Here is a 23,941-nt window from a genome sequence, read left to right as displayed (position 1 = left end):
TTGGGCACCAAAGAAGTCGAGTTGGAGACGTCAGGTGGCAAACTCAATTGCAAATTACTGGCTCCTGAATACACAACGTTTGTGTTTTCGCGAAGGCCATAGCAAGGTGCTGACTGCATCAAAGGTTATTGTAATCACTTGTGCACGTGACTCTCAGCTAATGCCAAGCCGCTACCTGCCCTGCATCGCGTGCTCGTCGCGTGTCCCGCTGTAACACCCTGCCGACCCAGCAGGCAATAATGTACAACCCCACTACCGCGTGGTACTACACCGCATGCATTGGCGCGACCCAGCGGATTTGATCTTGTCGCAATAGACGCACACGACAAACCTGAAAGCACGATATTAGCCACAACGACGAGCCAGCCATAGCCACAGCGAACTTCCCGGCCCTCCCTACGACCTGGCTCCGGAAGCATGAGACATCCGTACGCGCACTATACACTTGAGAGCAAGGCGATGGGTCGGATAGAACTCGTACGGCAGCAACGAGAACGTGCTAGCACAGAGCCTGCTTCCGCAACTAGATGGTTGATCACCATGCTACTCCGCGTCTTGCTCTGTACCCTGCATACTCGCTGAAGAGGGTTAACATCTTGTACCCTGAGCCAATATGCTTGCGCAGAGCTTTAGAGACGTCTAGACCCATGAACTGGAGTACCTCTTCTATTGAGAGACGAGCTTCCCAAGAAATCTGATTACTACCCTACCACGTCTACGGCTTACTCAACTGCTCCTTCCTAAAAAACTTAAAGAACCCCAACGGAATAACCAACTGCGCCGCTAACCCAATCCAGAACCACGGTTTACTCAACCCCTGCACCACTCCCGCCGAGAAATCCGGAAACACATCTCCAGGCCCATTCGCATTGGGAGCCGTAGCCTTCGCCAGCATCGTAACGGCCGTACCGAGAATCTGCGCTAGGACGAGGGATACCGCGATATGGATCCTCGTCAGGGTCTGTAGGAGCATCATACCAAAGCCAACACCCTGAATAGCGTCGAGAAGACCGAGCCAGAGCCAAAGACTGCGGCCGGCGAGCGCACCGGCGACGGGGCCGCCCGGCATCCAGGGGACCCAGTTACCGATGCCGGAGACGCCCCAGAGCATTTGAGCCCAGCGTGGTGCGCCGAGGCCGATGGCGAAGATGGGTAGGAACCAAGAGTGGCTACCGCTCAGCTTGGCGAAGAGGAATAGGAAGGCTGCCCAGATTACAACGAAGAAAGCGAGGACGAGCAGGCCGACTGCCCACTGTGGCGCTGCGTGAGAAGACCAGAGGTACGCCCAGCTGCGTCCGTAGGGTGTGCTGAGGAAGTAGTTCTGCAGTACTATCATGACGAAGAACCAGCCTACGAGCTTCCTTCGCAGGAGTGTCTTGTAGAACGAGGGGATCTTGCCGGGGGACTGATGGTAGTATGATGGCAGAGACGTGATGAGGAGAGCTCCGATGGTGAACATAAGACCGGCTATTGGCAACGTGATCATCGCAGCCTTTGGCGAGGATGTAAGCGCATTGCTTGCGTCGGAGTTCGCGAGCGTGCTTCCCCAGTAGAAGAGTGCTGTGATGTATAGTTGCTGCGTTCCCTGGATCATGCAAGCTCGGAAGATCCAGGATTTGATCGGTGCACCACCTGAAGAAGTCAGTACGAACAACCCATGTCGAAAAGAGAAAAGAGAGCTTACCTTCATCACCAAAGTTCAACGCGAAGAATATCGAGCCACTAGCCGAAGCGGAAACATACAGCCCAGTCGCAACATTCTGCACCCAGTCTCTCGCCACTCCAAACTTCGCAAACGGCGCAACACCGACGAACAAGAAAGCAGCACCGTAGACTGCAAAAGGCGTGGAGAGAACGAACTTCGAAGGCAGCGTGCGGAACATGACCCACCAAACACACGACATGACGATGAAGATCGCACCGACAATATACAGTTTCTCAGGACCCTGACCCTGAGGACCAGTCAGAAGAGTAATCTGATACGAGTTCGCCGCCATAATCTGTCCGAGCGCAAGGAGAATGGAGTAAATGGGCCAGTCGCCGATTCGCGTCTGCAGCCAACGCTTGAGGAGCGACGGGCGCTGGTAGTTTGCACCGAGAAGGAATTCGTCCACTTCACCTGAGGGCCGCGGAGACGTCTCTTCGCTTTCGCTCTCGTTCATAGACGGCGATTGATAGTGCGAGTAACTCGAACTCCGACTGCCGTTACTGTGCAGACTCTCTCGGGGCCACGCAGGACGCGGACTGATACCCAGACCAGCTCGGCTGTCTTGAGAACGCGCTCGGTCACCGCGACCCAGTCTCTCTGCGCGCATCCGCTTGAACCATTCTTTCTCGCTGTCGACGAGGAATTGTTCGACGCAGAGGTCGTTTTCAGATGTCTTGCCGCTTAGTGTACTGAGCATGGACTCGAATTTGGTGTAATAAACGCCGGTCTTGTCTTCAAATGTTGGATCCACTTTCTGTAGGCTGAAGTCTGTTGTACTGGCGTTCTTGATGGTGCTTAGGTCGAGAGCGGAAGATCGGTTTCGTCGATGGTGCGATGACCGCACGCGCATGGGGAGGCTACTTGGGTCGAGGAGACCGCTTGTGGGTGGCGATCTTATCAGCATGTCGTCGGTCTCGTCATCTGCAAGTGGGCTGCGAGATCTGCCACGTCCCCGATAACTTGTGTCGACAGGCGGCGAATCTAGTCCGTACGCACCGGCAGTGTTGCCTTCAAGAGCTGCTACGGCAAGGCGGCGCTCAGACTCACGGTAGTCGGCTTCTGCTTGCTCGCGGCTGATGAACATCTCTTGGTCGTGCAAAGACCCTTGACTGGACGTTATCGCGCCTTCTGGGTCATACTCATGGATGTCTGGTGTTCTGGACGGCGAGCGCCGCTTGTGAACCTGTGTAATGGCATCACCAGAGGGATTCATCCTTGTTTCGTGCCCAGGTCCAGAACGGACACCGAGCGAGAGACCACGGCGAAGTGTCGTGGAGTAGTTGTCAGGGTCATGCACTTCGGTGTCGTTCTCAACAGGCGTTTCCTCGTAATTCGATAGCCTGTCTGTACTGACAGCTCGAGACTGAGGAGGGAAGAAGCTTTCATCCGGGAACTGCAGCGATGTTTGCGAAGCCGCAGCCCGTGATCGCGGACGGAAGATACCCTTGGACGATGAGTCTTTCTTCTCGTTGTGGATCTTGATGGCGGTCTGCTGGAGGGTGTTGAGATCTTCCACCCACTTCGCGACTGGAAAGCGCTGTTTTGCGGATCTTGCTCTCATGATCGCCCTTGTCTCGGTCTTGGACTCCAGGGCGTCTTCGATGGCAGACTTGAACTGGTGCAGCATGTGTTTGGTGGTTGTTGATTCGACCGTGAACCACCATCCAGGCATCTGGCCAAGACCGCCGACGCGAGCACCCACACCAAGCGCTCCTTTCCTACCGAACTCGACAGCGACTAGACCGAAGGGCTCATCGCGGGAAGGGATCAGGGCGAATTCAGCTCCTGTAAAGATGAATGGCGGAAGTGCTGTGAACTCTGGCTTGGAGAACACGCGTCTTGGGTATTTCTCCATCATCTTTCCGAGCTTGAGGGCTGCAAACTTTCCGTAGAGGTCGATGACGGGACCTATGCAGATGAGCTGCACGTTCGAGTGCTTTTCGAGGACAGCGGGGAAGACATCGGCGATGAGATCGACACCCTTCTGGTTACTCCACCGCCCAACAAACACGAAAAGCTCAGCCTTGGGGTCCTCCTCCAGACCAGCCCACTGTTGAGCCTGTATTCTCAGATCACCACGACTAGCTTCGTACGCCGGATCAACAACGATATTCTCATTCTCCTTCTCCGGCTCCCAAGGAGCGGTGTCACTAGGATCAGGATTTGGTAGTCTGCCAACTTCCTTCAGACCCCAGAAAATAGGGTACCGAGCGTAGGAACGTTTCCCGTATTTGTTGGACACACCGACAGCGCCGAAGCCACGTTGATGGATGCGAAGGTAGCTTGCACCAGCGTGCAGAAGATTGAAGACCTCGCCGAATTGGACATACTTTTCGACGACCGAAGGCTCAAGATTGTACACGCGGCAGACTTCGTCGCGCTCCTTTGGTGTGCGCATCGGCCATAGCCCTTGAAACTCTGCGTTGTGTAGGGAGAGCGCACAAGGTATTGTTCGTCCTTTGGAGAGCAAGTACAACGGCGCCGCGGCGCCATGATAATCGTTGATATGATACAGATCGATAGGGAACCTTTCAATGGTCAGAGCGATGCAGGCGTTCCAGGCGCTGTAATACACAGCCGAGTCCAGATCATCCATACGGGGTGGGTAGGGCTCAGTTTTAGTCTGCTGTCGAAAGATCGGCGCATCCAGCAACACGTATGTGATGTTGTTGAGCTTGTGATACTGGACCTGGATCTCGTACTCAGTGTCGAGAATGGTCACCGTCATGGGCTCCGCTGGTTCATCGATGGGATATTCCACACCGCCGACGCAAGGAACGACCCAAATTAAGTCTTGATGTGGCAAGTTCTTTCCCATGAGCTGTGCCATCACGCCCAATCCACCGATCTTGATCTTGATCGCCCAGTCCTCGATGTCGTATTCCATGGTTGCGATAAGAATCATCGGCCTCTTCTTGCTAGCGCCAAACTTGCCGATAGCCGCAGCCGGCATAGGAGACGAGTCTCGCGACCTTGGAAAGCCAAGTCGCGGTGTAGACCGTTTCAACTCGACAACGTCATCAGACTGGATACTTTCGAATTTATGACCGCGGCGCCAAAAGGCCAAAGATGCGAAGAAAGCGAGACCCTGCGCACTCACACCCGTCTGGTTGAACTTGACACCATAGAAGGCGCCCTTGTAGATCCAGATACTGACTGCAGCTGTTAACACGGGTAGAGACCAGAGAAGAGCGAACATGATCAGTTGTATGAAGCGATTGCCTGTGTAAACAAGCTTGTATGCCAGGGTAGCATCATCGATCTCAACGCGATACGCCAGGTACGGTCGAGGTGGCAGAACAGACATGTTGAGCACGTTCTTGGCGAGAGAGTCCGGGGGCAGTCGGTCCAGGACACCATCGTTGTCAACGTCGCCAAAGACGAAGCCCGCGTCGGGTTTACCGCCAGGATTCATGCCCCAGACGTTGACTTGCGCGATCGAAGGCCATTCGGTCATGATGTGCAGCTTCCATTTCCCGTCTTTGCCAAGGTCGAATGAGCTGTCAATCCCAGCATCAAATCCGAACTGATTGTACGGTCCGTGGGCAAACAGATGTGGAAATCGTCTTGGTTGGCCCTTGTAATTCGTGTCGGTGTGCTGGATGTGATCGCTACTACCGGTCACGCGGTTCCAGTATTGGAGAGTAACGTGCTCGCCCTCCCATCTCTGACGTTTGGTACCGGACCAGTGTTGCGTTTGAAGGTCGCTGTTGCCGCCTTTATAGTCTTCCCATTGGCTCCAGGTCGATCCCCAGTTGGTGGAGTATCGCCACTTGTTAGCGCCTGGAGCGACGTGCGACACGTGTAAGCCCTTGGAGTCTTTCTTGAGTATGCCAGTAGTGTAGTTTGCGATGCGAGGAAAGACCATAGGGTTGTTCTTAGCTCCGATCCGGATCATGAAGCGATCGTTGGCGTTCGTGAAACGCTCTCCATCCTTGGTAGTGGCGTTCTTGACCGTGACAGTGTGGATGCCGTGAGAAACATCTTTCAGAGTCGCTTTCCAGCTCCATTTCGAGGTGGAGCCACCGACAAGAGTCGATACTAGCGACGAGATATCAGCACAGTCGACAGTGTCTTCGTCAACTGTTGCAGAGAAGTCATTCTCGGTATCAGATGTAATGACGAGATCCTTGGTAATCTCATCGCAATCCATCGCTTCGGAGAATTGCAACTCAATGTCAAGTGAATCGTTGTCTCTCGCCCCTTTCGTCGACTCGATTTGGGCATCATGGCCTGGCGAGAACTTCGTGATGACGGGAATGGGGTCTAGCCAGCTGGCCTTTGGCACATACGCCCGGAAGTCATACGCCTTCATATCGAGCTCGTCGACGCAACCATTGAACTCCTCTGAGCCGTCGATGCCCAAGGCGGTAGAGCTGTTCCCGAGTTTGATCTCATCGTACGGAGCGAACAGGTTTTTGACTGTCGTTCCAGCGTCAAATGCGGATATGAATGCTTTGTCCTTGTCTTTGCAGTCGAACTTGTAGCTGACATCGCGATCCTCGTTGGAGTAGACGAGCCAGATCTGGGAGCTTTCGCTTCCTTTGGTGAGGTTTTGTACGTCCGGATACTGGTTCCTCATGACACTCCACATCCCGAACTCTGATTTCGTTCCGTTCGAGCCCGGCAATTGCACCAAGCGAGTCTGATTGGAGAGCGATTGCAGAAAGTAACCGTCGTTGAGGACCGGATACTGGGTACGGCGGTGATACATGTTCTTGATGATGTTGTGAACAGGATGCGAAGGGTCTCGGTGATCTTGGCTAACGGTGTCGTCGTTGCAGCCATCAAGCACTGCTTCAAGTGGCATGTCGTAGTATTGCGAGCTGCCAAGGCGGTAGCAACCGTGGTTTTGCCACCCCTGTGCTGAAGAGATCGGCTGTCGACCGAAAATATAGTTGGCAGCAGTGCTGTCAAGGATGTAGAAAGCCTGTTCCTCGCCCCAGAGAAGCTTTGGGATACCAGGCATGTGGATCGTTGTGACAAAAAGGCCGAGCAGCATTCTCTCGGTGCCTTGCTTGATAGCAGGCCAACGGAAGACATCCTGATGTTGTTAGTACTTACGATAGGAATGGTGCAGAGATGCTGGAGAAAACCCACCTGGTTCGTGACCCCATACATGTGTCGCGGATCAAATTCCCCACTTTCGGCATTGACGAAGTCGTTAGTGGTGAGAAGTGTATTCCAAGCATTGACGAAGTTGACGGGAACATCGTATCCTGCTTCTAGATTGCCGTCTAATCCAAGGAACCGAGTAAGCGATCGATATGTGCTGTAATGAAATGCAGCTCCGTCTAACGCCTGTTTGCCATGTGCTCGCAGGAAATACTTGTCATCCGAGTTGTTGGTCAGGGTGACGGCTTGAGTGATGTTGTCAGGGACTTGGTCAGGTTGTCGCCCGCGGCCAAGGTAAATGGACGCAAAGTTGTTGCCTCCTGTGATCTCGCCGGGCATGAAGAAGTTGTTCTTCCCATACTTTCGCGCGCATTGCCGGACGAAGTCGCCAAACTCAGCTTGAGCTTCGACCGTGACTTGTGTAGCTTTGTCGAATCGGAAGCCATCGATGTCCAGCATCGCTATCGTTATGCACGAAAAGTGTTCGATCTTTTCTCGGACCGAAGGTACCCATTCTCGTAAACGGTCTTGAACGGATGCGAACTTGGAAAGCTGGCGCTGCCAGTCGGGGAATACACCGAACGCTTCGGTGTCACCATACTACAAGAAATGGGTCGTTAGTAGAGCTACTTTGCTTCTCGTTGTTGACTCGTGTAACATACCTGATCGAACTCGCTGTCGTAGCACCCGACAAGCCTGCTAAACGTCTTATCCGAATCCTTCAACACCGGCTGCCCTGACTCGTTCCAGAAGTTGGGGTATGCGCATGTGTCGTTATACTTGTTCCCGAAAGAAAAGTCTAGATACTGGCGGCTCGACTTCCACTGCACTTTGTGTTCTTCCGGACGAAAAGGTGCTGTCTCGTTGAGGAAACCCTCGAAGCCAAGGAGGTCACCCATGCTACATACGCGGTTAGCTAGGGTGATCGGGTGTCACTTGTGTTACGTACGTCGACATTGTGTGATCCAGTATCACATACATCCCCCGCTTGTGGATGGCGTCGACAGCTGCTCGCCATGCTGCTATATCTCCGTAATGCTTGTCGAGAAGCGTCAAGTCTAGCGGCGAGTAGGAGTCTGCCTTCCATGGATTGTTTATGAAGGGCGAACCGGCGATGTAGATGCCCTGTACGTCTTAGCTCGAAGTTCATGGAGCAGTAGGCTTGCTTACCTTGATACCCAGTCCTTGGATGTAGTCCAAGCTATCTACCAACCCCACCAAATCGCCTCCATGTCTCAACTGATTACTCTGCGAGTCCTTCTCGTACACTGTCCCGTTGATATCGTCATTTGTCGGGTCGCCGTTGACAAATCTATCCAGAAACAAGGTGTAAAATGGGAATCGCCAATTCTTTGGTGAGGGGTGAAATGTGTGGTCCTTCCATTCGCCTGAGTAGTCGAGGGGGTCTATAGCTGCTTCGTTCTCATTAAGGTTGTACCCAACAAATTCTTTATCGAATCTCAAGCAAGAGACGACGGAAACCAGAAGTAGCTGCAAGAGCGTGAAATGCAACATGCTGAACAAAAACGCTAGGAGAAGTGTCTGGAGACGGATGCAGCCGTAAGCGGCGCCATTCGGAGACCTTTATCTCGATGACCACGCGGGCTTCAGGAACAGCCTTGCGCACATCGGCGAAGGACACGGCGGTGTTTGACAAACTGCACGCTTCGACTCGCTAACGCCAGCCAGATACCGCAGTAAGTGCAGTTGCTGTAAACCAAAAATAGCGGTCGCGACATATCGTCTGAGTACATCGGTCCCGCTCTTGATCACCGCATGAGACAGAGCTCAGCCATCGGCGTGGCTCTGGCATGTGCATCGTCTCAGATCCTACTGGTCGGTTACCGAACGTTACAGCGGTCTGCTATGGTAAGGGAGTTGCATTGCTGATGATTGCCGTCATCATCTGATGGAAACCTCAGACTAGTTTGCAGTGAGACTCCTCTAGAAGGTGGTGTGATGGACAAATGTCAGAACGTAAAGCTGCAGAAGGGAAGTGCAACAGATGGCTTAAGGCTGAGATGGCCGCTTTCGGTTGGTCCAGTAGTGAAGACGGTGAGGTTGCACAAAGATAAGCAGCGTAAGATGCTTATTGGGACGGGGAAAGTCAGACACCGCCGACGTTGCACATGCTGGCTTGTCAGCAACGGCTTAAATTACAGCTGAAGCAGATAGACCTGGTATTCTGGCCAGTAGCTGAGAGCGTGCATGAAACCTGTCGCATCCTTGAGCTTGCGACCGTCCTCAGCCGTGGCAACATTCCTCATTCGCGAGCGCGGGCAAACGACTTCCGAGGGATTGAGGGTGGACGCCGGTGTGACGATGTTGAGGCTGAGAATTGCGCTCGTCGCTCACTAATCGAATTCCAAGATAGAGTCGACGAAAAACAAAGCATGGTACGATGAGGGTATCCTGCCCTGGTCTGCGATTGCGCATAGGCAGTGCCGATGAGGGGAGCCTGAGGATGAGATGAGAGTAGCATCTGGCGGGCAACCGCCGGCAAGCCATCACACCTTTCGCAATCAATGCGACACCAATATAAGAGCATGCTTTCGATGAGGAACTATCACAAACAAGATGTTGGAGGTGTTTGGGATGGAAATGATTGCAGGCCGCTGGTGTTGGCAGGATCCGGGTGCAGTCGGGCCGACTCCTCATCGCGCTCAACGGGCCTCGTCGCTGCCTGCTGCTGCCTGGACTATCACCACGCCCGCCTTGGCACCGTATGAGTATATGTTACCCAGCACCACACATGTAGAAGTTAGTATCATCGCAGATAGTTTTGAACAATGGCTACGACAGCAGCCCCAGATCTCAGACGTTCAAAGCGCAAATTGGACCAGCAAGCCGCCAACCCAGTTCCCAACACCAACAATGCGCCGGCGCCCAAGAAACGTGCGCGTAAAGCCACAACATCTGACATCACACCCATACAAACCCGCCCAGTCTACACCACCTTACCGCCCTTCCTCGCTCTCCCACGAGAGCTGCGAGATGAAATCTACAAGCACGTCCTAGAATCAGACAACACATCAACACTCAAATCCGGGGCCCGCAACATCGTCACACGCTGCGGCCTCGCAGGAGTCAACAAACAGATCTGCGACGAGTACATCGATGCCGTCCTCTTCTACGCACCCGTCATAACGACAACGGTGCGCAACCACAACTTCGCACCTATCGTCACGTTCCTGAACCGCCTGTCGCAGGCTCAGCTGAAGAGATTGAGTAACGATGGACTTCAGGTCGCCGGGGCATACGACAGTCATGCGGTGCCGATGCGCAAGATACGCATCATACTGTCATATACCGCTGGTGCGAAGGATAGCCATGCGCAACTGAATCGCTGGCTGGACAGATTCGATAACCCTGATAAACGGGGTTTGGGGATTGAGTTCGAGTACGAAGGCGATGGGACGTGGGACAAGGGAGGATACAAGCAGAGACCTAGGCCACGGGTTGGTGCAAGTAAAAGGTGGATAGAAGAAGCGCGAAAGGTCAGAGAAGGCGGTCGTGGTCGAAAACGGAATGGGTGGTATGCAGTTTATGGGCGAAGGTGCTGAAGTTCAATGTATTTCTGATGTCGAAATGCGTGGTCGCGGTGTTGTGTGAGCTGGAGTGTGAGATCTGTGGGGACATCTTCCTCACGTGATCGTGCCGTCGGCTTCTGCATCCCACCTGCCTGCGTGCATCTAGATCCGCAACCTTATCAGCAAGAACCTCGTGTATGCGCCGCTTTACCCGCAAGTTACCTCAACCAAGCCATCTCCTTCCTCGTTCCCTTCCCTTCGCAATAGCCCAGCGCACCTATACACACTTTCCAAGGTTCGCTCCCGCCCGCACGAAGCCAGAGCACTCACGCGGTCCAAGACCCGACGCGTCGCGCCACATTGCTGTCACTCCGTCGCGACACCGCTAGCTCCAAACTCTGTCGGTGAACACACTGCGCCTGCAGTAGTTTTCTGGCAGAAGCTCAAAGGGCGACTGCATCCTCGTATATGTACTCAATGCTAGCTCCGGGCTGCGGTAAATGTAAATGCTCGAAAGTCTAGAATCTGCGAACGCTGCTAGGTGGATGCCAGACCTGCGATAACAGCGACGAGATATGCGCAAGACATGACATGCCAGAATTCTGCAGCATCGCAAAATGACGTGCGTCAACTTGTCCTTCATGTCGCGAAACAGGTATCCGGGACCGCCGCACTGTGCCACGACATCCCGAGGTCCCTTCGCTCCGCCGCAAAACAACACAAAAGGGGCCTCCGGCGCATGCGCACTCCTTTTTCCCACGATCCATCTCTGTCGGCACATGCACTAGGCGAGATACGCAACACGTGGACTCCCACGGGAGAGTCGCTCGATCTAGACTTTTTCGCCCGCCCTGCATATATTGTTCTTCGTTAACGAAAGGATATTTTATAGTTGACCAATGAGGCAGGAGCGTAAGGTGGCATGAGTATATTGCATCGCATATGTTTTTTCTGTCGAGATTGTCGAAATGTTCCGTTCCTGCCGCTCGCGACCGCATCGTGTATGTGAGGTCCAGCCCAAATGGACATGGCAATGCACTCCAGACTTGTCTACCATTTACCCGGGTCTCTCGACAATCAAAAGTGTGTCGCGGCTCATCGGTCGTGGCATCGTGTAAAGTTCCGATGTTCCGGACCCCGCCAGCACGCTCAGCTCTTGTCTCTGGTTGACGTTACGCGACGCGCATGCCCAGCTCCCACGGTTGTCAATTAATCTCGCACAGCGCCCGCAGAAATGGTTTCTGCCACGAGGGCGCGCACGCGGGGAACCGGAGTGCATGTCGTACTTCATATCTAAATTGATGAACTTGGACCAGGGCACGAAAGTTTGGAGCCGAGCTAGCAAGCTTGCTCGCTTGACAGATGCCGTGACTAGTAGATTGATGGGCAGAAGCAATTGCTGTTTAAGAACAGACTGGTTTGTCTTTCTGTCGATCTGGACTGGATTCTGTTGTGTTACTTGCTTCTTCCCATTCTTGTTGGGTTTTGGGTCGATCATAACACGACTTTGGGACACTTCTTGCATCTATCGTCGCTTTTGGGATTCCTTGCTCTATCGTTCGGCACCTGCATCGCATAGTTTTCAAATATCATGAAGCTCTCAGCTATCATCGCGGTCGTCGCCGCATCCGTGGTGCTTGCGTCGCCCGCTGCCGTACGTTCTCCCATCCCTCGTCTCCATCCTCTCATCCCATCCGAGGTCATTCCCGTCTAATCATCAACATAGGTCAGTCTCGAGCGATCTGTCAAGGAAGTCAGGGACGCAGATGGAACTACCAAGGCGGTTTCTTGCGTTGAGTGTCCTTGCGATGGGTTTCTTGGGATATGCAAATGCGTATGTATTGACTATCGAAGAAAGAGGATGGGGCTGATGAAGACAGATTCCGAATGGATGCTGCTGCATTACTTGAGCATGCAGGGGGTTGATGGGGTAGGGTGACTTGTGCATTATCGGCGTTGAGGATTACTACATACAAAATGGCGGAACTGTTTTGCGATTCAGAAGTGAGAGAACGATGGCTGAGCGGAAAGGGAAGAGGAGGATGCTCGCGCATAGTATAGATACCTTCATCCATCAAAAGCATCAACCACATCCACCTTCCCAACATCATCTCATCCCGTCTCCCCACCTTCCCCACCCTTCTCAGCCTCCTCCCTCTCCTCCTCCGGTCTAACCCACTTCCGAAACCCAATCGTCATAATCCCACCAATAGCCACCTGAAAAGCCTGAAAGATAATCGCCGGAATCTGCATCTTACTCTGATCCACCGGATCAATATTAATATACATAACGCTCGTCAGCGGGACCACCATCGCCAGCGCCTTCGCAGGACAGCAATAGCAACAAGCAATAACATCTTTCTTAGGCAGCCACATAGTCGCAGCTACGAAGCAGATAGCCAGCCAGATGAAGTAGAGCGCGATGGTGATGAAGACGATGAAGATGATGTTGGAGGGTTTGACGGCTGAGAAGGCGCCGGAGGAGAAGGCTTGGTCGAAGGTTTGCCATACCATTGTGAGGAGGGCGATGGAGGAGAGTTTGAGCAACTTCCACTCGAAGAAGACCTTTTTCGTGAGCTTGGGAAAGAGGCGTTGGACGATTTGTCCGATGAGCATGGGGAGGAAGAGGGAGAGGCCGAGTTGCATGAAGACGCGCTGGTAGATCCCGGCGTAGCCTGAGCCCCGTTGCAGGACTTTGCTATACCAGGATCCGGTTGAGAGGTACATTTGCAGGATTATGGGTGTGAGGAAGGGACAGAGGAACTGGCCGATTACGGATTGGACGACTGTGAGTGCTGCGTTTCCGTGGGCTTGTCTCGTCATAACGACGTTGCTGGACATCGTTGTGGGCGCGCTGCCGACGAAGAGGAAGCCGATCAGGAGCCATGGGTCCATGAAATTGGGGTTCGTGGCACACAGGCTGACGATGGCGAAGGTAGCTGCGGAACAGACGAGGTAGCATTGGAGTTGAACGAAAATGTGCAGTTTCCATCGCATGTAGTTGGCAAGCATGACCCGGGTATCCAGTGTACAGCCGTTGATGAAGAAGATGACTGATACGGCGAGGTATGTGATTACGGTCCGTTTCGTGCGTTGCTGGGAGGCTGGAACCTGGACTTGGGAGGAGATGAGGACGACGGCGCCCATGGCGAGGAGGAACCATTGGTCTTTGATGAACCACTTGAGGACTTCGAGGGCCTTTGCGCGCTTGGGTAACTTCTTCCTGACTGTTGACTGGTCCCCCTCTTTTGTCTCGGATGCTGTAGCTTCGAGGGGCTCGTCAGCTTTCTGGGTTTCGAGGAATGGCGGTCCAGTGTTGATTGAGTCCATATTCGTTGCTTCTGTAATGCTCTCTTCTGCTATCGTTCTTTTGTTGCCTTCCGTAGACGACCGGCTTGATGGTGTCGCTGCTGTGCGCAGCTCGAAGTCGTTATGCTTGTCCATCGAAGCTGCCATTTAACGTGTCCCTAGATACCCAGTCACAATACTCAAATCTGCTCTGCATGCGTCTTGGCCTTGAGATATGTGACTCTTCGGTAATATGACGGGCCTAATCATGTAGCCGATTTAGCGCATGCCGACGCGGGAAGTTTACCCCAATGACGCGTGGGCGGGTGAACCCGGGTTCCTGCCATCATCTTCTTCAAGCGACAATCATGCATCGCGAGGCAGTGAGAACGGTGAATCGGTTGTCTATGTTCCCAGAAGTTGAAGGGTGAATGATGGCAGATGACAGGCAATGAGGCGGCCCGGTTAGTCAGCTTGAACAAAGGCATCATCCCCGCCATTCATCGCGGCGTAGCACGGCGCATACAGTCCACCTCGCACGCCTTTCGCTCTCACAGCACAACATCCACCCAGGCTTCCAGCCACCCGTCACTCGCTTCTTCCTCTCCCAATGACCGCCCCTCATTCTTCCGGTGCCGGTGTCGACTCCAACCGCAAACTCATCTGGGCGAGCGTCTACCGCACCCTCCTCCAACACGCCCTTCCCGACGCGCGCTTCAACCATGACTACATGTCCTTCACCCCCGACTTCCGCGGCTCAGCGTCCGCCATCGACCGCCTAACCACGCTCCCATGCTACCAATCCGCCGCCGTAATCCTCATCACACCCGACAACAGCCTCGAGCAACTACGATGCCGGGCGCTGAAAGACGGAAAAAAAGTCCTCGTCGCTACATACCGCCTACGCCGCGGTTTCGTCCTCTTACATCCCGGGCATATAGCCGAGAGTAAATACGAAATCGCGGCTTGTCTAGACGGCATGGAGAAGCCTGGGGTGGGGCGGTCGGTGTCGCTGGCGCAGATGCGCGATGAAGGACTAAGGGTGGATATGTGCGTCACGGGGGGTTTGGTGTTCAACGCGCAGGGCGTGACGATCTGGGAAGGGCATAATCTATTTGAGATACAATGGGCGATGCTATCGGACCTAGGTGTTTTACACACGCAGACACCTGTTGTGGCAGTCGTACATGACTGTCAGGTCGTTGATGAGATAGCGCTGGGTGTGGAGAAAGTAACACCGATGCGGAAGGGAGAGGTACAGTGTGACTTTGTTGTTACACCGGATGCGATGTATGAGATTGAGGGTGCGGTTAAACCTAGCGGGGGTGTAGACTTTGATGCTGTAGATCCGGAGGGCGTGGAGAATATTCCGCCGTTGCAGGAATTGAGGGGGATTAGGATGATGGAGAAGATTATGCAGAAGGAAGGGTTTGTATCTGAGAAGGCAGATGGGGAAGGGGAGGGTGAGGGGAAGATGAGTGAGGAGGAGCAGATGGGGGTTAGTATTGTGGAGAAGCTGATGCAGAGTTATAGGGCGTAGGAAATGAAGATCATGACGATATAGACATGTGCGAGGTAGGTCGACAAAACACTTGAAAGGGATTATATTACCAGGCTATAAGACATGCCCGTAAAAGACGGAGCGAAAGCAATGTATCTGCTTCGAGGCGGATGTGAACATCGAACGCCAACGCAATGGAAAAGATGCAAGCTGACCTCCTCCTCCTCCCGCCGTTACAGACACCATCTTCCATGTATACACAACCTACGCCCTCTCCTTCCAACACTCCACCCCAGTAACCCTCCCCACCTTCCCCCCATCAAGCAAAACCCTCTCCCCACCCATCCTCACAACGACTCCTTCACTGCCCCACCCCAAACTCGCTTTACACACCACATCCGCATCATCCCTCTCTACTCCCCCTCCTTGCAAATCCGTGCCCTTCTCGACCCCAAGTATCTCGATGGCTTGGACGTGTTCTGGCCGTGTACTAAGATCGAGAGACACGTCGATGGGTATGTGTATTGACCATGCGTTTTTGGATGTAGATGTGGAGGTTTGTGGGTTTTGGGATGAACCGATTGTGTAATGCGAGGGCGAGCCGATGAGGGAGAGAGTAACGAGGGGTAGGGCTTCTGAATGTTCAGGTGAGGGTAGTGGGGAGGCGGCTGTAAAGGCGATGAGGCCTGCGATCGAGAGAACGGTTTTCATGTTGTGCCGTGTTGATGTGCGTGTAGTCGCAAGTTGACGTGTCGCTGTAAGCCGGTTTCGCAGTCCGTTTGTTTATATCGTTGAGTAATACTCGGTCCGAAGATGTCTGGGATATGGTATGTAGCACAGCGTGCGCCTCACCACCTCGCACCCACCTTCTCATATACAATACCTCTCAACCGCGCCGCAATGTCTCCACTGTGCGCGAAACAACCTACCAGTGGCACAGCCGTCCTCCAGCGGTTGGGTAATCTCAATTTACCAAAGAGAAACACCTACGCCACAGCCGCTGTCACCCACACGGCATTCCTTCGGCGGTGCAATGCGGAGAATTGTCTGGCGTCGTGATTGGGGCGGCTGCGGGACGTAGCCGCTAGGATTTTCCGGGGGCCTTCGTGTTGGTGAGTGGGCGGGCGCGTCGTGCCTTGATGCGCCCGAGACTGTGCCGCATTGGCGCATCTATGTACATATGCAACGCATGCATGCATAAGTAAAAGCAAATTGCTTATCATAGGAAAAGGAGAGGGCGAAGGATGCGAAGAAGCAACCATCAAGGTTATCGCATGGACTTACTTCAAGAAGTGGAAGCTTGTGTGTTGTGTTATCTGGAGATAAGAAAGTGAAGATGTGCCGCAAAAGCAAAGTTGTGTTCTTGCTGGGCAATGTCAATACCTTGTCCGCGAAGAAGGGGATATCTCACTCCAGTTCGGCCGTAACAGCAATGCAATAGTGCAGCCCGATCCCCTTCGGAGTGGGTGTACTTGGATTGGAGGGTGATGATGCTCATGTTATGCTTCTTGTGTAGGCCATTTGTTCGTGTCTGTATGAATGCCTCGTTCTGGTACAGCTTACAAGATCGGCAGTTCATTTGTTGATGGGTTGCCGTGTCTCGTTCGGGTTGTGATAATCGCCTCTCAATTTAGCAGTCGTGGCAGCTGCATCAGAAATCGCATTCGGACTAGACGACGGCTCGGCCTCCAACATGTCCGCATGTTGAATGTCGCCCTTATTCCAGTACCTTGACAACGTTTGTTGCAGTACATGACCTGCCTGCTTCGATTGTTAGGCCTCTAGCAAACATCTAACGAGTTCCCTGGTTTGAAGGCATAACGTCCACCATCGTGTAAACGGATAACAGGACGTCGGACATAAGCGCGAACTAGATGACAAACCCGCAAGTTCGTCCGTTACCAGCGGGTACCGACTCACATTTTAACCAAAGTTTGTTGCCATGACTGAACCTTGCGAGCGTCGTCCAGAAATGTTCAAGATTTTCACTTAACCCAGTCAACCATAGGATCGTTGCTCCCGACTGCAAGGGTTGCACGAATGCGTCGATGGGGCGGCTCGAAGGTGGGTTCGGCAGGCCAAGGGTATGAAGAGTTCTTCGTCGCACTCGCAGGGGAACACCGTTTTACTCTCCGAACTCCAATACACGGTCGCCACTTTGGAGGCCGGAGTTTTTCCCCAGGAGTCTGCTCCGCCGGACGCCTAAACCTTCGTTGGGAGGCCTGGTGAGCGTTCCTCGGCAGTTTGAGACGAACTTACCAAACGGGAAGAACGTTGAGCTGAGACCAACTGGCTTTGAGAGGACCGGACGGGCGTGGCATCGGGAGATAAACGGTTGCGGAGTTGTTTCCAGGAATTTGGAAGTGCTGTGCTACCCTGATGCATGCGACGCTCATGTCGCCATTGTTCTGTGGATTCGGGGCCCACATATGGAATTTTGGTCGCTAGGATGGTGCCTGCGAGACTCATCGACCTGCCATCCAGCGTTACCCGCGTTGAAATTCAATCCCGATGCCTGTTTGTCGAAAAATTGAAGCAGTAGTCGTCGGACAGGCAATTGACAGGCGTTCGGACGACTAGCCGTTGTTGTATATCAGATCCCAAGTCCAGGTTTCAGTCGCGAACCATGGCCGTTCGTGCGACGGACTCTGCATCTAGGGGACGACAGTAGCGCTGGCGATGATGCAAGTGCTGAGCTAGATCCAGGTCCTCCAGTGCCTACAGCAAGTGCCGATGCCCGCGACGACGAGTCAGTCCGCGCACTAGATACTCGTGAAACCCTGCAGACTCAATGTGAGGAAGCCGAGGCACCTGAGTAGTCTGGCGACAGTCTTGACTTATACAACTGAACGCCAAAAGCCACCGCATCTATCATCGTAACATGGCTTGCGGTGTCGGCGGACTCTGGCTCTCGCAAACCTGTCAGTGGGGCTCCACGCAGGTTCAGGAACCGCCCGGTTAGCGGTTACAAGTTCCCGTCTTTAGACGTGCAGAGCACTTCCTCATCGAGAGAATCGGCAGTCAGCGTAGAATAGCTGAAACCAACGGTTAAAGAGATACTGCGCGATGATGCAGCCGATCAGCGGCAGCAAGTGGGAGCTCCGAGGAGTCTGTGAGGTTGAGTGTTGACTCCAGGGCTGTCAATGGGCGTCGGAGCTAGCTGGGAAGCGGAAGGCACGGAAGATGCAGCCCTTGCGAGATTTTCGGTGACTAATCCCCTTCTCGGCTAGCCTTCACGTGGCCGGTGAACATCGCGAAACTCCTTCGAGCGGGACGCATCTAGGCACCACCAAAAGCAGGACAGAGCAACCACTGCCGTTACCCAAGCCGCGCTTTTGAGTTTTGCTACTGCAAGCTGCCTCCCAGCCATGGTGGCGTCCCAGCCTATGCGAGGTACAAGTCAGCCATGTGTACGAGGCTGCCCAGCTGCTGCACATGTGTACGCTGATCTCCTATCCCCTCCGTCATGTCCCTATTTGAGTTCAATGAACAATTTCGTTTGCGGCAGTCAACACTACTGCCGTCAGCTTCTACGCGTCCCCGTATGCCCTGTCAACGCATGAACGACTTCGCCAAATCCATAGTCCCACGTCCGAGCTCCGCGGGACAACGACCCTGTTGGTAATGGTCGCTCCTTGAAACGGACCAGACCCTGGAACGAGTCCTGGGAGCCCGCCCGCAGACCCACTTCACTCGTGGCGGCATGCATATGCGGTGTCTTCTATAGCCTCCACCCTGCTTATTCGGTCAAGTGTCTAGCTGCGTAAAAGATCCTGAGCCCCCCATTACCGACCGAACGGTGTGCTCATTCTGGGGCTCCTCGCTGTATGAGTGTCCACTGCTTCGTCAATATACCACACCACAATGGCTATTCCCAACAGAGGCCCCGAGCTGCTCGCAGTCAACATCGCCTTCGTCACCACTGCAGTTCTGGCGTGTTGCTTGAGGATCTATGTTCGCGTTTGCATGGTCAAGGCATTTGGCCGAGATGATTATTTGATGGTACTCGCAACTGTAAGTATAGACAGATACGATAACTGGGTCCCAGTCTGACTAAGTCTCCAGCTCTTCTTCATTTCGTACACCACATCTTCATGCATCGGTATACACTATGGAACCGGAAAACATCATCATGACCTGCCCATCGAGGGCGTTCAAAACGCGAAGCATGCGTGGTACTTTTGCTATCTGTTCTACTCGGTTTCCATGATCTGTTCGAAGCTTTCCATTGGATTCCTTCTCTTGCGGATTAGTATACGAAAGCTACACACATGGTAAGCAATCAAGCAAATGAAACTTGTGACAACACTTACTAAGAATATCAGGATCATCTACAGTGCCATGTGTGTCTCGATTATCGCTGGAGGCACTTTCTTCTTCGTCTGTCTCTTCCAGTGCTACCCAATCTCGTACATGTGGGACCGCACTTCGCAAGAAGGGAAGTGCGTCGACAACACAGTCATCACCGCTCTCGGCTACGTCTACAGTATCTTCAGTATCATCACCGACTTCACCTTCGCTATCATCCCAGGCTTCTTGGTATGGCACTTGCAGTTGAAGAGGAGGACCAAGGTTGCTTTGATCCCGTTGATCACCATGGGTTGCATCGCAAGTGCTGCGGTCATCGCGCGCATGCCCTTCGTTCATTACTTCAACTCTCCTGACTTCCTCTGTACGTTCTCCTACCGCTACTTGTGGTACTGGGCACTAACGCTGTCAGGGTCCACACTTGACATCGCTATCTGGTCATCGGTCGAACAAGGTCTCGCTATCACAGCCGGTAGCCTTGCAACACTCCGCCCATTATTCTTCATCGCCATGCACAAGCTTGGTCTCTCCACCCGACCAACGGGAGCCTACCGTCCGTCCGCATACGGCATGTCCGCCCCTCTACCCGGAAACGCCGCTGGAAACTCCAAAGCCGACAAGCTCCGTCCCGACATGTACAAACTCTCCGCCACTGTACAGACTCGCACTTCCGACGATGAACCTATTCCGAATTCGAATAAATGGTATGGCGGGAAGGCACCACCGAACTCGAAGAAAAGTACGCGCGTGGACAACTCTGACAACGATAGTCAAAGGAGTCTAAGAATCAAAAGCGCTCGGAGCAGTGCGGAGGAAGTCGACTACCAGAACGGCATCATGGTCTCCAAGTCTTTTTACATCACGGATGAAGAGCGGGGATCGGTTTTGTCTGCGCCTTACAGATGATGAGTTTCAGCAATATACCCACTTTCACGACTTTCCATTTGTCATTCCGAAGACATGCGGTGTGGCCTACCTCGCGGAGGAACTTTATGTCGCATCGGCGGACTCCATATTTTTCAGATACACCTGAAACGGAGTACCGTGAACGAAATGAGTTCAATGCTGTCTCCCAACGGCGGTGATGATGGCGTTCACACAATCACAGTCGTAATCACAGTCGATGTAATCAACGACGCAGATATGTCTGAGTGCCCAGGTCCCACCTCCGCGGTACTTCCAAAGCCGCGGGAAGAAGCAAGTATCAGGGCTGCACGACACCACGAAAAAGCCATCGTGAACCCGAAAAAGTATGCGAACGCCCTGCCTCGGCAATCGCAGTTACCGAGCATTGCGAGATCAAAAAGCAGGTTCGTCTGGAAGCACACCGCCCCACAGCGGCTCGAGTCTGGGTCATACTTGACTCGAATATACCACGGCAGGGAAGCGACGACACCAACTGCCGCATCACGGCTCACGGCCTTCATCTTTGTATACCCCATCCCTGTACATTACCAAAGCGACATGACATTTTCCAATACCCTGTATATACTAGTAACATACTTAATAAGAAACGCTAAGAACATTCCACGCACGTTGCGAAATCCATTTGCGACACGGGTAGTCTACCTGACGTTGATTACCTAGATGCCATGACGACGAAAAAGACGTCGCGATGCGCTACCCCAAGGCCAGCTTTGTCGTCTCGAAATACTAAGCTTGCCGCAGTTTCAAAAGGAAGGGAGTTTGTCGTTACCAGATTACAACTGCCGCAGAGCCTCAGACCATCACAGCAGGGTGGGGGGTAAGCTTACGTGCAGCGCCATCCTTCCTCACTACGACATCGCCATACATTCTTCTGACCGCCACTGTCGTCTCACCATCACACCACGTACCAGCATCACCTTCGCAATGATCTACCTCCTACCCATCCATCCCTTCGCTGCCACCAACCCCCCCATCTGCATATCCATCCCCATCGCAACCAAAGGACACTCCGCCGACGCCTCCCGACCGGTGACCGTCGCACCACCCCTCTAACAACCGACGCTCTACACTACAGAAATCTCCACAAAACCTTCCAAATTGTTACGAACGGCGGTTCCTACCGTTCCGTCTCGATTGTCCTATCACCTGGCTCCCCTCTCAACCTACTACCACCACCAGTAGCTTGCCCAGACCCCGAAAGTCCGAAAGTGCAAAAGCGCGGAATTGCGACAAAAGGCCCGATTTGCAGCGATCATAACGCCTAGCTACTGGATTAGTGTATTAGTGTACCACCCGCCAGTCTGGCCTTGACGCGGGACCTAGCTGGCCTAGTTCGCTAAGATCATCGCTAAGATCATCGTTTGAGGTGCGGGCTGGAAAAGGTCCGATGGTGTGGTGGGATGTGATGTTCAGGAGGGTTGGGCATGCACGCAGGGAAGAGGGGTGTAGTGTGTAACCTGCGTGCTGGAGGTTGGTAGTAGTGTATCCAAGGCTGCAGGTGGCAAGTGAAACCGCAATGACGATGACGAACTAGATGTACGCATGGAACGATGAACGATGATGGGGTCAATGGAATGTGACCAATCGGTGAGCTTGGTGCCCTGTGACATGCCGAAAGCTGAGAGGAGCATAGAGTTCGGTGGCTGGGTAGCCGTTGAGAAGCAGGTTAGGAAGCAATCGTGCATGAGGCCGCTAGGGGCATCGGAATAGACATGAGCGAGTGACATCTGCGGAAGTGACATTTTTACTATGCAAGCGAAGCCCGTGTTCAGGCGGAGTTGACACCGGTGACGGGCGGCATATGTGGTGAGATTCACAACTTAACTCTCTCCGTGTTTCCACGAATGGGCATGATTACTCATACACAAGCGACAAGACCTTACGCTCGAGCGCAAAGCCCAGACGGAAAGCCAAGATGAAGAGACGGGTTGCAAGCGTCGCGGACCGCGATCAGAGTTGGAAGAGATGCATCTGGAACACAATGCAAGAGTCTGGAGTTTGGTGGCTGAGATTGCGGATTACACGTCGGAATTTATGTCTACTTCAGTCTACATCCGAAAGTGATCAACGCGCTCAAGTGCAGCACGAGCAGTCACTGCAGCTCGAGTCGCGAATAGTAGGCGGCGCCGCGCACGTCTTCTGCGGTGTGTACGGCAGCGTCGTAGTAGCAGGCGGGGGAGCATTGAGTGTCGATGCCTTGACCAAAACGGGTATGGCAGCGCCAGTCGAGAGACGGAATTCGCGATGGCCAAGAACTGGGGTTTCGTTAGTACGAAGATGTCGGGACGACATTGAAAAGATGGGGACGTACCGCGAAGCAGACTTCCGATCTCCCCGGAATGCGAGGAAATAGAGATATAAGTACTGTCATCATTGCTGAGAATATCATCAAGCACAGCTTTTGAGCGAGCATCTTGGTTCGCGCGCGGCTCAGCGAAGAGCTCAGTCCAGTATAGGTCCTCCTCTGCAAAACCCTTTTCGAACTTGAAGCCAGGGAAGTTCTTCTTGATGAAGGACTTGCTGTGGCGGCGATCGCAGGTATGCGCACTAATACCTTCACGCAGGAACTCCTTCACGACAGGCACGAAGGGATTCTCTTTCGGCAGCTTAACGCCTTCGAAAGTGATCTTCGCGGTATCGAGACAACGGTACAGGGGGCTGGTGTAGAAAGTCTCGGGCGGAGTGATCTTCTCATCTTTGATGAGATGGTTCCAGAATTTGTTCACCACTTTCGCTTGCTCGATGCCGTCGATGGTGAGCTGTGCATCTGCCCAGGTAACGGTGCCGTTGCCGTCGAGTTCAGACCAGTAGCAGTTCCAGGCTGGGGTACCGAAGTAGGATTCTGCGGCGTTGTGGAAGCCTTCGCCGTGGCGGCCCATGAAGAAGAGGGCGTAGCGCTCATTGCGCGGTGCCTTCTTGTTTAGGGTGGAGATGTAGTGGGCGAGACGCTGCCATTGGGTTGAGTGCTTGCGGTCTGGGCAGGAAGAGTCGCTGGGGTAGGTTCGGTTGATTAGACCGAAGTTGCTAGTGAGGAAGTTGAAGGTTGAGGGATCGGTTGTGGGCTCGTCTTGTTGAAAGATGCCTGTTACGACGGTGTAGTTGATGGATTTTGCGTGGTGGTATGCGCTGACTGAGGTCGCGGCGGTCAGAAGACCGTAAAGAAGCGATGAAGCGAGCATGATGGCAGATTAGGAATAAAATTACTGCAGGTAGATCCAACGCCTGCTGTTCGGATGAACGATGGTTCCCGGCTTCTCTTTAAGACATATGTGATGTCGGACGTCTTTGCTCCGATTGTACAGCGGCAGACATGGTTGGAGATGTGGATGATGTTCACAGCCAATCATTGATAAACGTGATTCGGCTGCATTGCCAGACGAGGCTTAACGCATGGCGAAGAACGTTGACCTTCCTGTCGCGTCGTTGGCCAAGGACTAGCTGCGATGGGGCAATGAAGATCAAAGACCCGGTGGAGAAGAAGCGTGTCGTATGGCATGGCCGTGATTGGAAGGGAACCTTCGTTCAAGATGTTCACGATGCTGCGAGGGACGCACTTGTGGTCCG

The 23,941-nt window shown here is 53.4% G+C and overlaps 6 protein-coding genes across 6 annotated transcripts; 3 read left to right on the top strand and 3 right to left on the bottom strand.

The window, feature by feature from the left end:
• Positions 1-715: 715 nt before the first annotated feature.
• Positions 716-8,338, bottom strand: J4E93_001196 (uncharacterized protein; the record flags this gene model as incomplete). The annotated part of the gene is made up of 6 exons (XM_049339148.1): positions 716-1,632; positions 1,685-6,752; positions 6,809-7,423; positions 7,486-7,723; positions 7,773-7,948; positions 7,994-8,338. 6 exons carry the CDS (start codon positions 8,336-8,338, stop codon positions 716-718), a joined length of 7,359 nt encoding a protein of 2,452 aa, XP_049203105.1.
• Positions 8,339-9,612: 1,274 nt separating this feature from the next.
• J4E93_001195 (uncharacterized protein) lies at positions 9,613-10,386 on the top strand (the record flags this gene model as incomplete). The annotated part of the gene is made up of 1 exon (XM_049339147.1): positions 9,613-10,386. The coding sequence occupies one exon, from the start codon at positions 9,613-9,615 to the stop codon at positions 10,384-10,386; it is 774 nt and encodes a 257-aa protein (XP_049203104.1).
• A 2,079-nt stretch (positions 10,387-12,465) lies between these two features.
• Positions 12,466-13,797, bottom strand: J4E93_001194 (uncharacterized protein; the record flags this gene model as incomplete). The annotated part of the gene is made up of 1 exon (XM_049339146.1): positions 12,466-13,797. One exon carries the CDS (start codon positions 13,795-13,797, stop codon positions 12,466-12,468), a length of 1,332 nt encoding a protein of 443 aa, XP_049203103.1.
• A 454-nt stretch (positions 13,798-14,251) lies between these two features.
• J4E93_001193 (uncharacterized protein) lies at positions 14,252-15,181 on the top strand (the record flags this gene model as incomplete). The annotated part of the gene is made up of 1 exon (XM_049339145.1): positions 14,252-15,181. One exon carries the CDS (start codon positions 14,252-14,254, stop codon positions 15,179-15,181), a length of 930 nt encoding a protein of 309 aa, XP_049203102.1.
• Positions 15,182-19,310: 4,129 nt separating this feature from the next.
• Positions 19,311-20,356, top strand: J4E93_001192 (uncharacterized protein; the record flags this gene model as incomplete). The annotated part of the gene is made up of 2 exons (XM_049339144.1): positions 19,311-19,317; positions 19,422-20,356. The coding sequence occupies 2 exons, from the start codon at positions 19,311-19,313 to the stop codon at positions 20,354-20,356; spliced, it is 942 nt and encodes a 313-aa protein (XP_049203101.1).
• Positions 20,357-22,450: 2,094 nt separating this feature from the next.
• J4E93_001191 (uncharacterized protein) lies at positions 22,451-23,556 on the bottom strand (the record flags this gene model as incomplete). The annotated part of the gene is made up of 2 exons (XM_049339143.1): positions 22,451-22,632; positions 22,689-23,556. The coding sequence occupies 2 exons, from the start codon at positions 23,554-23,556 to the stop codon at positions 22,451-22,453; spliced, it is 1,050 nt and encodes a 349-aa protein (XP_049203100.1).
• Between the last annotated feature and the right edge of the window lie 385 nt (positions 23,557-23,941).

Source organism: Alternaria ventricosa, assembly GCF_023758065.1.
Source record: "Alternaria ventricosa strain BMP 2768 chromosome Unknown scaffold_2, whole genome shotgun sequence".
NCBI classification, from domain to species: domain Eukaryota; kingdom Fungi; phylum Ascomycota; class Dothideomycetes; order Pleosporales; family Pleosporaceae; genus Alternaria; species Alternaria ventricosa.
Note: the sequence above shows the minus strand (reverse complement) of the source record. Positions and strands in the feature narration are given on the sequence as shown.